General features: G+C 40.5%; 1 protein-coding gene across 13 annotated transcripts in view; it reads left to right on the forward strand.

Moving 5' to 3' along the window:
* The window catches only part of MCTP2 (multiple C2 and transmembrane domain containing 2), a 154,850-nt gene that overhangs the window by 71,057 nt on the left and 71,000 nt on the right, over window positions 1-12,793 (forward strand). For 12 of the 13 annotated variants that reach the window (XM_021266633.4, XM_013091756.5, XM_038185162.2 and 9 more), the window contains 3 exons: window positions 139-174; window positions 8,695-8,859; window positions 10,539-10,669. In XM_021266633.4, coding sequence (XP_021122308.4) covers window positions 139-174; window positions 8,695-8,859; window positions 10,539-10,669 — 332 coding nt within the window. Of the gene's footprint in view, window positions 1-138; window positions 175-8,694; window positions 8,860-10,538; window positions 10,670-12,793 lie in introns of those variants that run through there. The other variant, XM_005011123.6, reaches the window with a different exon arrangement.

Here is a 12,793-nt window from a genome sequence, read left to right on the forward strand (position 1 = left end):
TTCCCTTCTAAGCTTTTCTAACTCATTTTATAAGCTAATGTTTGAATTATTTTGCTAAACAACTTTCCCCATTTTATTCCTCCTCTGCTTTTCCCTTTGTGGGTTCTCTTTGTTACAATGTTGGGGACTCCTGAACAGAGATGGTCAAATCGGAAGAAACGATCTTCGTCCAAGGTAATTCATAATTTTTTCTCTTCAAAAAGTCCACTCCCAAGTCTTTGTGTCCTCCTCTGAAAAAAGCTGCAAAAGTATAAAAAATTTAAGTGTAGATTCTACCTACGTGGAGGACATGTGATTATCTTTAGATTTTTGATTTTTGAATGTGTTGAGAAATTGCCACTGCTTTCTTATCATATGTCCTGTGGTAGCATCTATCAGTGATCAAGAGTGAGACCTCATTCAGTAAAGAGTTGTAGAAAGACACAGTCTGTACTAAGAAAACATCCGTATAAATTCAGCAATAACAAAAACTGTAAATTGCTTTATGGATAGGTAGATATTGGTGTTGACAATGGGTCTTCTGATTCTTAGTTGAATTGTTTAGGCTGTCTCTTGCCACTGGAGAAATTTGTGAGACAGCATTTTTTCTAGTTGTTCCTGTGAGTTTTGAAATCCCTTTTGTTCTTGGGATGGAGAACGAGTAGGCAGTTTTCATTATGAGCAATGTAACATGATTTCAAGGATTTGTGTTGCTACATATCTACAGAATTTGCTTTCCTTGGTCTTCTGTAGTAGCCCTGCGGACTGCCATTACTTTTATATTATTGCATTGTCCCATTTTTGCATTAGTTTTTAAACTTGTTTGGGAAACAGACTGTGGCTTTTTATTTGTTCTGTAAAGCTTTAATTTGCTATTGAATAAATAACAATGATATAGAAACTGCAAGGCCTAGTACCCAGCTTGAGAGCCATACAGTCTAACTTTCTGAAAAGCAAAATTTGGCTCTTATGAGAACACATATGCATCTTGATATTTTCCCTATATAACTATGGTTTGTGCCTAAATAAATTGAATAATTAACCTCCTCTTGTTTTATTCCTCATAACTCTAGTGTGGTAAGTAGAGGAGCCAACCCTCGCAGGTATTGTGCCAGCAAGTATATTTTTGTAAATAGAAGAAGTGCAAAGAACAGCTCTTGGAACTGGCTGGCTGCTTGGCGAGCCCTGGTTCCAGGGAGATAACACAGACCCTTTACCGCTGCGCTTGCAAAGAGCCGCCAGACATCCCTGAATGCAGTATGACAGAAAGTGATGGAATAATTGAAGAGCTCAGTGCTTTAGTTTTTAACTAAAGCTCTGGAAATTACTATGCCCTCACTCAATCAGTGTAGCTTGATCCCCCTCTTTCTCACGCAAGCACACACAGCTGTCTCTTGATGCTGGTTGGCTTTGGGTTCCAGAAAAGGGAGCCAGGTTTTTAAACTCTGGTCCTTTTTGTCCAGAATAGCCAAACTTCTGTCTTAGTTGCTGTCATTTGATTTTTTTTTTTTCAGCTGTACACTATATCTCATTGCATTTTAAATAAATTTTTATATATGCAGTTTTTAGACTTTTAGCTATAAGCCATATTGGCAGGTCTCTCAGTTCTCAAGACTCTGGTTTGTGCCTTCGCATCTTTAAATAAAATTGAGATGCTAAGGCACGGTACTGAATTAGGAGAAATTAAAGTATTGTTTAAAAGAGGAGGGGGGAAAAAAAAAGAGACAAACAGAGCTGCAACCCTGTGCTCTATTCTGTTACAGTCACTAGAGGGTAGAAGAGCTTCAGTTCTTCCCAGGGAAGACACAGTTCATGCTCCAGTGTGATCTCTAAAGAAAAGCACTGTGACCATCCAAAGGCAGTAAAAGTATTTCCCAGCATGCGCCGGAAAAATCTGACAAAGCAGTATTTCCTAGTTTATTGATTCTGCTACTGCACTAAAACACTAGTACTGTACATCAATAACCATCTTTAGTTAGGAAACTCTGGTCTGTGGAAGCAGTACTAGCAGTTTGTGGCAGAACATAAAGGCTAGAAAGAAAAATTGTGTGCATGGGGAATATAGGTGTCTAGGGAAGGCACAAGAGGTTATGGAAGAATGGCCAGAGAGTATGATGGGGTAGAAAACAATGTTGCTGGACGAGATAAAGATATAGGAATAAGGGAGGCAGGGGAAATGGGAAGAGCTTTGTAATAGATGCACAAACTCATATCCTTTTTGGCTCCTGAGCTGACAGTGGTTGGTTGTTGCAGGAAAAAAAAGGCCATATACTTTCCATTTGAGCAGCTGAACTGAGACAGATCTAAATTTCCTCTCTTTGGGTTTAAATAAATAAAAATATTCTATTAGGAATGGTTTTCCTGATATTTTTCTTTTTCCACTGAACCGTAGCTGACCTATATTATAATATTTAGCTTTTTTTTTTTCCTTAAAAAAAATATAGGGGAAATGACTTACTCTAAGGATGGACAAAATAAACTTGTTTTTTACATTTTTTTTTCTTTCTTACCTATGTAAAAGAAATCTGTTATACTCTAATTTGACCATGTTATCTGCGGTTGGCAGATTTGGAATATCAGTATCCTAAATGAGTCCAGTCATGTTAGTCACAGGATTTTTTCTGGATTCTGAAATTCTCCCCAAATGGTTAGTACCTCTGCTGGTATTAATGCCTGATGCAACCATATGTCAGATTGCTGAAGGGATTCACATGGGCTGTGGTGGATACCATGTACTTTTCACATGTTTTCTCCAAGCTCCTTTGCTTTTTGAAGGAAAAGCTTTGTTTAAGACAACAATGAGAACAGCAGCAGTACAAGATATCCAGTCTAGCTATGTCTGTCTCAGTCGTTACAAATATTATGCAGGAAGAATTTCAGCCGCCGAATATTGTCTTTTAAATCATTTTGGTTTGAGCTGTTAAACGGGATGATTTAGCTATCTGTTGATTACACAGTATATATCTTTCGTTGCTGCTAGAAGGGAATCATCTCACATTTGGGCTGTATCCCAAGACATGGGCAGCATATCCAGAGCCCTCATTTTTCATGGGAGCTGAGAGCCGCATTGTCCTCTGCAGGAGCTGTCTCCAAGAGCAGAGCTTTCTTCTTTGTAATGCCGCTCTCCATGAGAAAAGGGAGGGGGATACTGTTAAGTAGTATTAATATGTGAGCTGATATCTGTGTATTTGCAAGCTATCCCCTCTTTTCTTTTTTTTTTTTTTTTAATATTTTTTTTTTTCTGGAGCTATATGGGGCACAGAAGGAGTTGGTAACTATATCTGCTGGAACCCAGTGTCCTGATGCTCAGTAGCCTTGTTTGTCCCGGGTGGCTTGAATCTCGCCCTGAGTGCCCGTCATGCTATTTCCAGCATTTGTACAGCTGAGTAACCTTTAAGTGTTGAACATCTATGAAGCAAATAAGCAGGTTTGCTTGGGGTGGATTGACCTGTAGCAGTTCAGTCCTGAAACAAAAGCGACACAATTGCCACCTTGATAGCCTAAGCTGATTGAATAAATTGGCTGAAAGGCTGACCGGACCCAAGTGCTCCTTGGCATCTCCTCACAGGGGAAAATCCCTCACTCTCCTTTTTCTGCGTGGGCTGTTCTGTTTCATTTTTGCCTGCCTCATTGTATTTGGCTTTCTCCCACAATACCCCGTGGGCAGCGGTGTGCTTGGAGCGTTTTGCGGAGCGTAGGGACTTGGTTGCCACGGGGTCACGCATCGTGGCGGCAATCTCGTGTTGGTTCACTTGCCTTTCTCGCTGCCCTCTCCTCTTTCCCAGGGGGAGACTGCCTCTGCAAAATGGTTTCCCTGCCTAATGAGGAGAGGTCCAAAGAGTCTTCATATTTGCGTGTTGTTGTTTTCTCAAATGGCAAATTACGTGGCCCAGTTTCTGTGTTTGACCTCTTCACAGGGATTGCAGCAGGCTTTCTGATGTCCTGTCTCATCCTTTTAAATGAAAGATGTGAGAGATGGGCTCACTTCACACTTGGCCACCTCACTGTGTCATTTAAATGTACAATTTTTCTGCATCTCTTTATTGCTTCAAAAACAAGTTTGAACTTGGGGCATGTATGTGTGCATCAGGAAAAGAGACAGATTTGAAAGCAGTACTGATGCACCAGAGGGCATTCACAGGGTGCCTACAGAGGGAGATTATATCCAAATGGTGCTATCAGGGAGACTTGAGCTCCTAAAGGATTTTGTGAAGCTGGGTCAATGAGCCGGTTCTTTCTCCTCCAAAGCTCAAACGTTCTTGCTCATCTCTTGTATTTGTCTCTGTGAAGGTGGAATATGGCCCACCTGCTCATTTTTGTCCAGCTTTCTTCTTTAAACCAAAACCAGAATGTAGTGGAAAATGGAAAATTCATGTGAGAAGCTTTTATATTCATTTCTGAAACCAGAAACTAGATTCTGAAAATTATATTGTCAGCACTGATTTTTTTTTTTTTCGCTTCAGAGATGTGTGCTATTTTCCAGGGAAATGTCCTTTCTAAGTATTATGCAGAGGAAACAAAACAAAAAAAAACTTCTATTCCTCTTGTGACAGGGTCCTGCTTCATGAAAGCACTATTCTTTTGCTTCAGAAAAGATATTTCACTTCTTACCTGATGTTTTGCTATCCATAAATCTGCAGTAAACATGATCTCTTAAACTTTCAAAGCATTTAGTTGTTTTTCAGAATAAAGCTTTCTGTATATTCTTGTGCTCACTATTTTCTTTCTGTCTGGCTTGTGCGAGGGATGCTTTTTGTTCAAGTTGTTATCCATTTTACAGCATTGAACTGCTCATAAGGATGACCTTTATGGTATTGCTGGTTATTTGCAGAGTAACACCCACACCAGATGCATGTGTGAAAATTCTTCAGTGCACGCAGAGCCCTGAAGTCAGAGCTCTGTCTGGAAACAACCCCTCAAATTCTGGTCTCAGGGCCAGAAGCTTAATTTCAGAAGTGATGGATGGTGGTGGGGAATAAGTAAACTTGTCCAATGTCTTGTGCTCAGGACATATGCCAACTTCCATCATGAAGCATGTGTTTCCTAATTTCCAGCCCTATAGCCTGATCCGAGCTTCAGCCAACTTTTCTGTACCTCTGCAAGGCACCTTTATCTGGGATACAGCCAGAGTGTGAGCTGGCTGACTGCAGAGGGTTTGCAGAAAAATACAGCAAGAGAGGCCTGAGGGACCTGGCATCTAGTTTGGGAGCACAGCTGGAAAGAGCTAGGGTTCAGAGACGGGAGGAGCTGAAGTACCCAAGCACAGAGCAGTCTGTAGCTTGGGTGGTAACAGGGGAAGGGAAGAGCTGAACAGATAAAAAATATTTTAAAATTATTGCTGATTAAGCGGTAACATCTTCCTTTTCTCTCTGGCATAGAGAGGGGTTTTGACTTTTCTGGTGTAAAGGCAGATTAGTATAGTGATGGCTGGAGGAATTTAGGAATTTTTTTAGTGCTTGTTTTACCACGGACTGACTTTGTCAGACTAATGACTGCACTACTGTGTGCTCTGCTCTCTAATAGTTTTGCAAACTCAGAGGGAGGCAGTGAAGTTTAATCAATTAACTCTGTGTAAATCTGTTTGAAATAAGTAGGTGCAGGATATCAGAGAGGAGTTGAGACTTCTGAAATAAATAACGTGCTATTAATTTCTTTTCACCTGGGAGGCATTTTCTGTAGTAAAGCCTTCCCCAGGCAACACTAAAGTTGACTCATTGAGGGTCCAGGTCCATGGGCCTACCACACATCTGGGTTTCCCCAGACATATTTCCTTCCAGAAACTGAGTGGAAACTGAGACAGTGCCTGTTTGGCTGGGGTTTCCATCAGGGTGGTCAGAGGAATAGCCTGCAAAATATGTGGGAATGCTGGGGAGGTGGCTGCAGAGCACACACAGATCAGGTCTTTGGTGTGCACGTAGACAATATGAGGCGCAGGAGATGTGTCAGACTTGCTGAGCATGAATGACCTGGGCACATTGAGGAAATCCAAAGCATTCTTAATCTGATGGGCTGTCTTGCAGGGACTCAAGTGAAACAGCTTTCCTGGGGCTTCATGCTGCTCCATTTAGAGAGAGGGTTGAGAAAGTGGGAGAGCTGGGCTGGGGAAGGTTGGGAGCAGGCTGCATCATCGAGCCTGTGTGGAGGTGGTATAGATGAGCACCATGCCCTAAACCAGTTGAAAACATTTTGGCTCCTTTACCCGTTGTGATGCTCTAAAGCGATGCTAGATATTATCCATGGAGTAGCCAGGTCCTGTTAACATAGCTGGAGGCCAACACGCTCCTCTTCTGAGATGGACTCAGCACCCCAGCACAGAGTGCTTTTGCAGATGTGCAGCCATCCAGAAGAGGTGTGTGTGTGTGTGCACAAAGCTGTTTGCTCCGGGCCACCTGTTTTGGGAGGTCAGAGTTGATGCATTGCAATGTGCTCTAGTAATACCGAGCTGCAGGTGCTGATGTTTCCCGGGAATGGTTTGGGTACCTCTCAACACTCCTTTGAACTGTCAAGTTTTTGGCTAATAGGGTAGGGTTATGTATCAGACAAAATTTGTATAGGAAGACACCACCACCACTGCGTGACTCCTTACAATACTGGACTTGGTATAAAATGAAAGGAATCCAAACTTGATTTGAAAACCGAGTGATAAGAACTCTCTTTTGTGTTCAGCCTGGAAGCTTTGAAGAGAACTGGATGTTTTGTTTTTAAAAGAAATTGTAACACAGATTATAAACTTTGTCTGTTTTTTTGTGAACTAACATCAAATACCTCTTCCTCCTCTGAGGAAGGGCGGGGGGAGGGAAAATCCTTGGTCCTAAAGCAGCAAGTACATCACATCAAACATGACTATGTTAAATACTAAAATGTTCAAAGTACAACTGAGATAGATAAAGGCTTTGATGGGAAGTGGATATTTCCCAGGGACATTACAAGCAATAATCCAGATGTTACGGTGTAATGCAACGAGTGTCCATGGATAGATCGGGAGCTCAAGCCAAGCAGCGCCTGCTGTAGGCCTTAGCCCTCCACTCCCATGCTGTTATGCCATATGGAAGCAATCTCCAGGCCCCTTTAATAGCCAGCTTTGGATTCCATTTTCACAGGGCTCATAGAGCTAAGTGGAGCTGTTTTATGGACAAGTTAGATAGAAGCCTTTCCAAGATAAACATCCAATTCGAAATTAGGACATACCAAGCTGCAAAATTATTTTAGGGCATATTTCATGGAAGCACTGCCATTTTTCTAAGGCGATTGCCAGACTGCAGAATGCCCTTTGATCCCATGTGGACATTACTCCCTTTTTTATAAAAAGGATTTTGAAATAGTTGCAGTGTTTAGGGAGGAATATATCTGCCGGGACTTTGAAGTATGTCCATGGGAACAGTCATGCTTTAGCTTTTTGGCCTAAAAGACGAACTTTAAAAAAAAAAAAAAAATTACATTGCAGCTGGATTTATGAATCAAAATCTCATTTTCTTTTTAAAGGTAGGAATTTTTCTCCAGTGTGCCAGGAAAGCCAAACGGGGTGTTTAAATAGAAGTATATTAATATGCTTGTGGGATTCAAAGAGTTGGGTATTTTAACCAGTAAAAAGCGAGTAAAAAATTTGTGAGTTCACCACCCATGATTTAAGAATTTTGTTGCTGGGTAATTGATCCATAAAAAGTAATCTTCAGACATCAGGTGCTTTTGCAATCATTTTATTTAGCAACAACATTTCTTACTTGCTTTTAAAGCTAACACGTCCTGTTTTAAAGTGACTTGTGAAATCTTCTCCTCCGTCTTGCTCCCACCTGTATATGACATGATTGAAGCTCTGAAGTGTGGCGAGTTAAAAGTTGCTTCACAAGAGTAAAATATGGCAGGGTTTTTACTGCGAGAAGAAGTATAGCCTTGAGTTTTAATGTTTCCAGCTCTTACTCCCCCCAAATAAAGGCCTATTTAATCATCCTCTGTCCAATAAAATATTGCCAGTTAGCAAACTGTTAGCACAGCCATCCTATGTTGGAGGAAATCATGAAGGTAACAAATGTGGCTACCAGTTAACCATAACTCCTGATAAAGATCTCAGTCGTGTCAGTTTTTTCAGCAAGCATCAGGACTTTTGATTCGTGAGCTCAGTTTCTGGAAGTGGCAGCTCCAGAGGTCTGCAGGGAAAGAGCTAATGCACAGGACAGACAGTTGAGTGGTGGAAGACGTGACTTCAGTTTTTCACCTGGCTATAGACTTTTGTACATCTGGGCTGTCTCACAGGAAAGGACAGGTCCAAGTTTTGTGGATGTAGCTGGAGACGTTTAAGTTTACTTTTGTTTCTCCCCTCTTCCCCCTTCTGTTTCTTCCCCCTCTTGTTTCTTCCCTCTCCTCCCTAGCACTCTCCTGTGTCTTGCCCTGTGCCAAGGTAAGAGTTTGCTCAAAATGCTCAAGCTCTGCTCTCATCGAAGTTCAGACAGCTCAGGTGAGGTTGACTTCTCAGCTGGTTTAAGCCAATGTGCTGATATGGCTCTGATGCTGAATGCAGCCCCTTCACAGGGCCAAGTAGAGCATGGAACGGGCAGAAAATTCTTAGCATTTTTGTGCCCTCAGTTCTTTACTACTAGGGAATGGTTATACCTCTCTCAGTTCTGATGATTTCATATCACTTTTTCATATCACACTATTTATGTGTGCATAAAAATTGGTTTGTATGTAAATATTTTGTGTCCCTGATTTGCTTTTCAGTCGAGTTTCATGAGGAGTATGCGACTCTCTGACTCTTTGCGGAAGAACCAGTTGTGGAATGGGCTGGTCACCATCACACTCTTGGAAGGGAAGAACATCCCCGGTGGGGGCTTGGCAGAGGTTTTTATTCTCCTGAAACTGGGAGATCAAAGATATAAGAGTAAGGTAAGTACTAAGGATTTCCTTAAGTTTGGAACTATTCTTGAATCTTTTTTGTGAGATCAAAACCAGGAGACCATGCCAGGGACACTAACATTTTACTAATGTTATACATGGCAATATAGAAATAGGAAGTTGGGAATTGTGTGTGTATCTGTTTTTGTGCATTTAACATACTCGTATTGATGGATGTTTGATGTTAATATGAAATGAAACAAGGCAACATGCATCACACGTGTTTTTTGTTCTCTGCCAATACAGAAGTCAGGTTTGCAATGTTAGGTATGCTGGGAAAGCAGACCTGAAGTGGCTTCTAGTGCATTTTTTAAAGTGTTTTTCTTGAAAAATGTTACCTTTAAAAAAAAAAAAGGGGGGGGGGGGGGAAGGAAGCCCATTGCGTGGTGTTTCCGAAGCTCTGCATTTCATCTTCGAAGTCTAATAAGGAGAGAAGCTATAGCTAAAAAAATAATAATAAAAAATATTCTGTTGAGAAAGCAAAAGCTCTGCGTGTCATGAACTGGAAGTGTGGAGGGAGGAGGAGGAAACAAACAAAACCCCTCCTGTACAAAACGTCCAGAGCAAGTTCACGGAACATAACATTCAGATGTAGGCTCATCTGAAACCTGTACTCTGTCCCCCACAAAAGACCTCAAACCAAGGTCATGATATAATGTTTTTTATTCAGAAAAGCAACTTTCAAAAATAACAAATGGGTTAGTTATTTTAGAATAAATATATGTTACTCCAGTAAAGATTCCTTTTTATGTTTCTCCTTATGGTCCATAGACCATGTCATGAATTTGCAAGACTCTGCAATGTTTGCAGTCACAAAAAATTAAATAGTTTAAGAGGGGGAGTCCAGGACAATGTTGCCTGCAGTGATCTAGTTGCTTAGCATTTTTGTCTGGAGTCCAGAAAAAGTTGGGGACTGCAGCTTTAACACTGTAGTAAGATTTCAAATTGGCAGTACTTCACGTTCTTTCCTGGAGTTTAACTTATGAAGTACAATCTCATGGTCAAGAAAAGCAGACAAGGTGGGGTAAATCTGTCATAGTCCAGCTAATCCTGTTGCCCATTCCCTTAGTGGCCATGCTGATCATGGTGAGTGTGATACAAGTGATTGCAAGTGATTTAAGTCCTAGTCTGGTAAATACTTGTGTTCTCAGAGTAACCTGAACATGTGAAAGGTCTCACTGAACTCAGAAGGACAATTTACAGATACTGAATTCACTGGATGTTAAAATTTTTCACAGCTGTTGCTACTTTGCCTATATCTTAACACCAAACAGGAAAAGTACTTGTTTGATTTCTTGAATTCACTTAAACCAGTTTTAAGATGATTGTCTTCAAAAGGTTTATTCTTGATTTCTTCCAACATGGGTGATATCGAATGATGACTGTGGTCCACTGAAAGTGGAACTGGTGGATCCATCTTGCATTTCAACATTTCTCCAGCCATTCACTGAGATCACATTTGAATATTTATCATTATTGGAGGAGGAGAAAGAGCTTGTAGGAAATACGAGGCTTTGTGTGGTGGGCTACGGAGCTTTGGTTTGAATGGCCTTTTTAGTATTTGATGCCCTAATATCTGACCTTGTTGTTGTAGAAGAATTGATATGTGCTTTACTGTTGAAAAAAGTACCATTTAAGAAAAGTAAATATTATAACTGCATGTTTTCTAGACACTGTGTAAGAGTGCAAATCCTCAGTGGAGGGAACAGTTTGATTTTCACTACTTCTCTGACAGGAAGGATATGTTGGACATTGAGGTCTGGAGAAAGGATAACAAAAAGCATGAGGAGCTTTTGGGAACGTAAGTTGTTTTTCTTTCCTTTTTTTTTTTTTTCTTCTCTGAGGGAGGGTTAAATGTAAAAGGCAATGTGATTTTTATTATTTTAAATTGATCAATTTATTTTCATTACCAGCATCATATTTTATTTTTCTCTTTATTCTGGCCATGTGTGTATTCATCTGTAAAGGTATGTTTATTAAAACCTGCTACTGGCTAACTGATTAGCCATGACCTGAATGCATAGACACCCAAGCTGACTTCGCACATGCAGACAGTAAACTCCAAAATACTGTGGGACCACAGTGGCAGTTGTTTCTGGGAGAGCTGGTGGCATCGAGGAGGCAGTGTTCATCTGTACATGTGTGATATTGCTCCAGCCACTGTTGCTCTCTGCAGGGCTGCTTTGCTGCTTCAGATTGGTGCCAGTTTAGGGACCTTTGTGCTCCTGTTAAGTCGAGCTGGTGTGCCTTTTCTCTGCACCTTGGTGGTGTAGCCTTATTTGCATATGGGTCCTATTACTTAGGTCTGCTTTGTTTGGGTAATCTCTTGCCCGAACCACAAAATGTGACCTCTGTGTGGGGCTGGTGCCTTGCATTGTTGCACAAGCTCCTGCTGTTTTAAAGCATCGTTCTCAGGGGTGACCTCACAGATGATCTCTCTCTCATAATTTATACCTGATTTTGTCCCACTGAATTATTACCCTGTAATTTCAAATTCTATATATTATGTCACATCAGCAGCTTATAGTTAAACCTTTTATTTTAATTTTTTAATGGGAATAGAATATGGTTCCTACTGTTAAATCCTGATTATTCTTGTCCGCTGACCATATCCTATTTGTACAGTAGAAATACAGTCTTGGTTTTCTAGAGTAACTCTATCTTTCCTCCTATTGCTGTCCTCCCTTCTTTTGGCTTGCAATGTAGGCATCTAGACCAATCTCCCCAAACTGCGCTGCTGGCTACATACAACAGCACTGAGGGCCATTTAATTTACTAGAGCCCTGCTTGGGTCTGTTTGTGCTTTATGCACTTGCAGGATCACTGCCCCAACCTCTAAATTCTTAGCAGCACGGATGCTGTCTGCAGTTTGCATTCTCACCTGGCGAGTATTTCACAACTTGTTGACCAAATAGCAGCAACTAATAAGAACACTCTCTTGCTTTAAGTATTCAAATAGTTTGAAACTATTCACTGAAAAGAACAATGCCCTTTGGCTCTACAAATGTTTGTGGTTTTGCAGAGCAGGAAATGCTTTCTGGCTGAATGCTGTTGTTCATCACATGGAGAAGTGGCTGGAGATGAATCTGTTCCTTCCATTCTCACAGTTACTTGTATTACTTCTGATATTTTCTGTTTGGAGTTAAGAAACATAGCAACATTTGTGGCTTGCCTCAGTTTTGTCTCCCTGACAGTGGAGTAATTTCCTTATTTTTTTTTCCTCCTTTTTTCCTACTAGTTTCAGGCAGGTGATGTTCAGGGTGGCAAAAAATGATCAGCGAACTCCTTATGCTATGAACAGTGGTGTTATTAAAGGTTTCAGCAATGGGAAACCCTCCGTGTATTAGATCTATCTTTAAGTTATTTTTACTGTCAGCAGAGAGAAAATATTGCTGTTGCTGCCTTAAGCACAGCAGACTTCACTGTAGCATCACATCAGGAAAAAAGTTTACTAGATTTTAAAGAGCAATTGCGAATACAAGTAAGAAATGCATCATAACCAGCCATGTTTGCACAATGCAGAAACTTTTGATACCCAATAAATGATGTTTTTATGAGTGGTTCAGATGCAGTAATCTGGAAAATGATTCTGTAGGAAAAACAGAATTGAGGTGCCGTGTTTGTCTCCATGACTTCCAAGTTGAGTTTTGAAATTTCTGGATTGCACAACTTCCCTATGAGAAAGATTTAGTAAAATCTTTCTCATAGTGTGTTATATTCAGTCATTACATACAGCAGTATGCCCCAAAATAATATTCACATATTTTTAAGGAAAAGGCAAAATTTGCTGTGTGTTAACTAATAATTCTGTGGTTAACTTATGGATAGAGTAAAATTCATTATGCTCTCCCAGGGTTGTGTAGGCAGGACATTGTTGGTTAAACCTTCTTTAAATAAAAATAAAATAATAAAAAAGCATATATAT

Source organism: Anas platyrhynchos, chromosome 11, assembly GCF_047663525.1.
Source record: "Anas platyrhynchos isolate ZD024472 breed Pekin duck chromosome 11, IASCAAS_PekinDuck_T2T, whole genome shotgun sequence".
Classification (NCBI taxonomy): domain Eukaryota; kingdom Metazoa; phylum Chordata; class Aves; order Anseriformes; family Anatidae; genus Anas; species Anas platyrhynchos.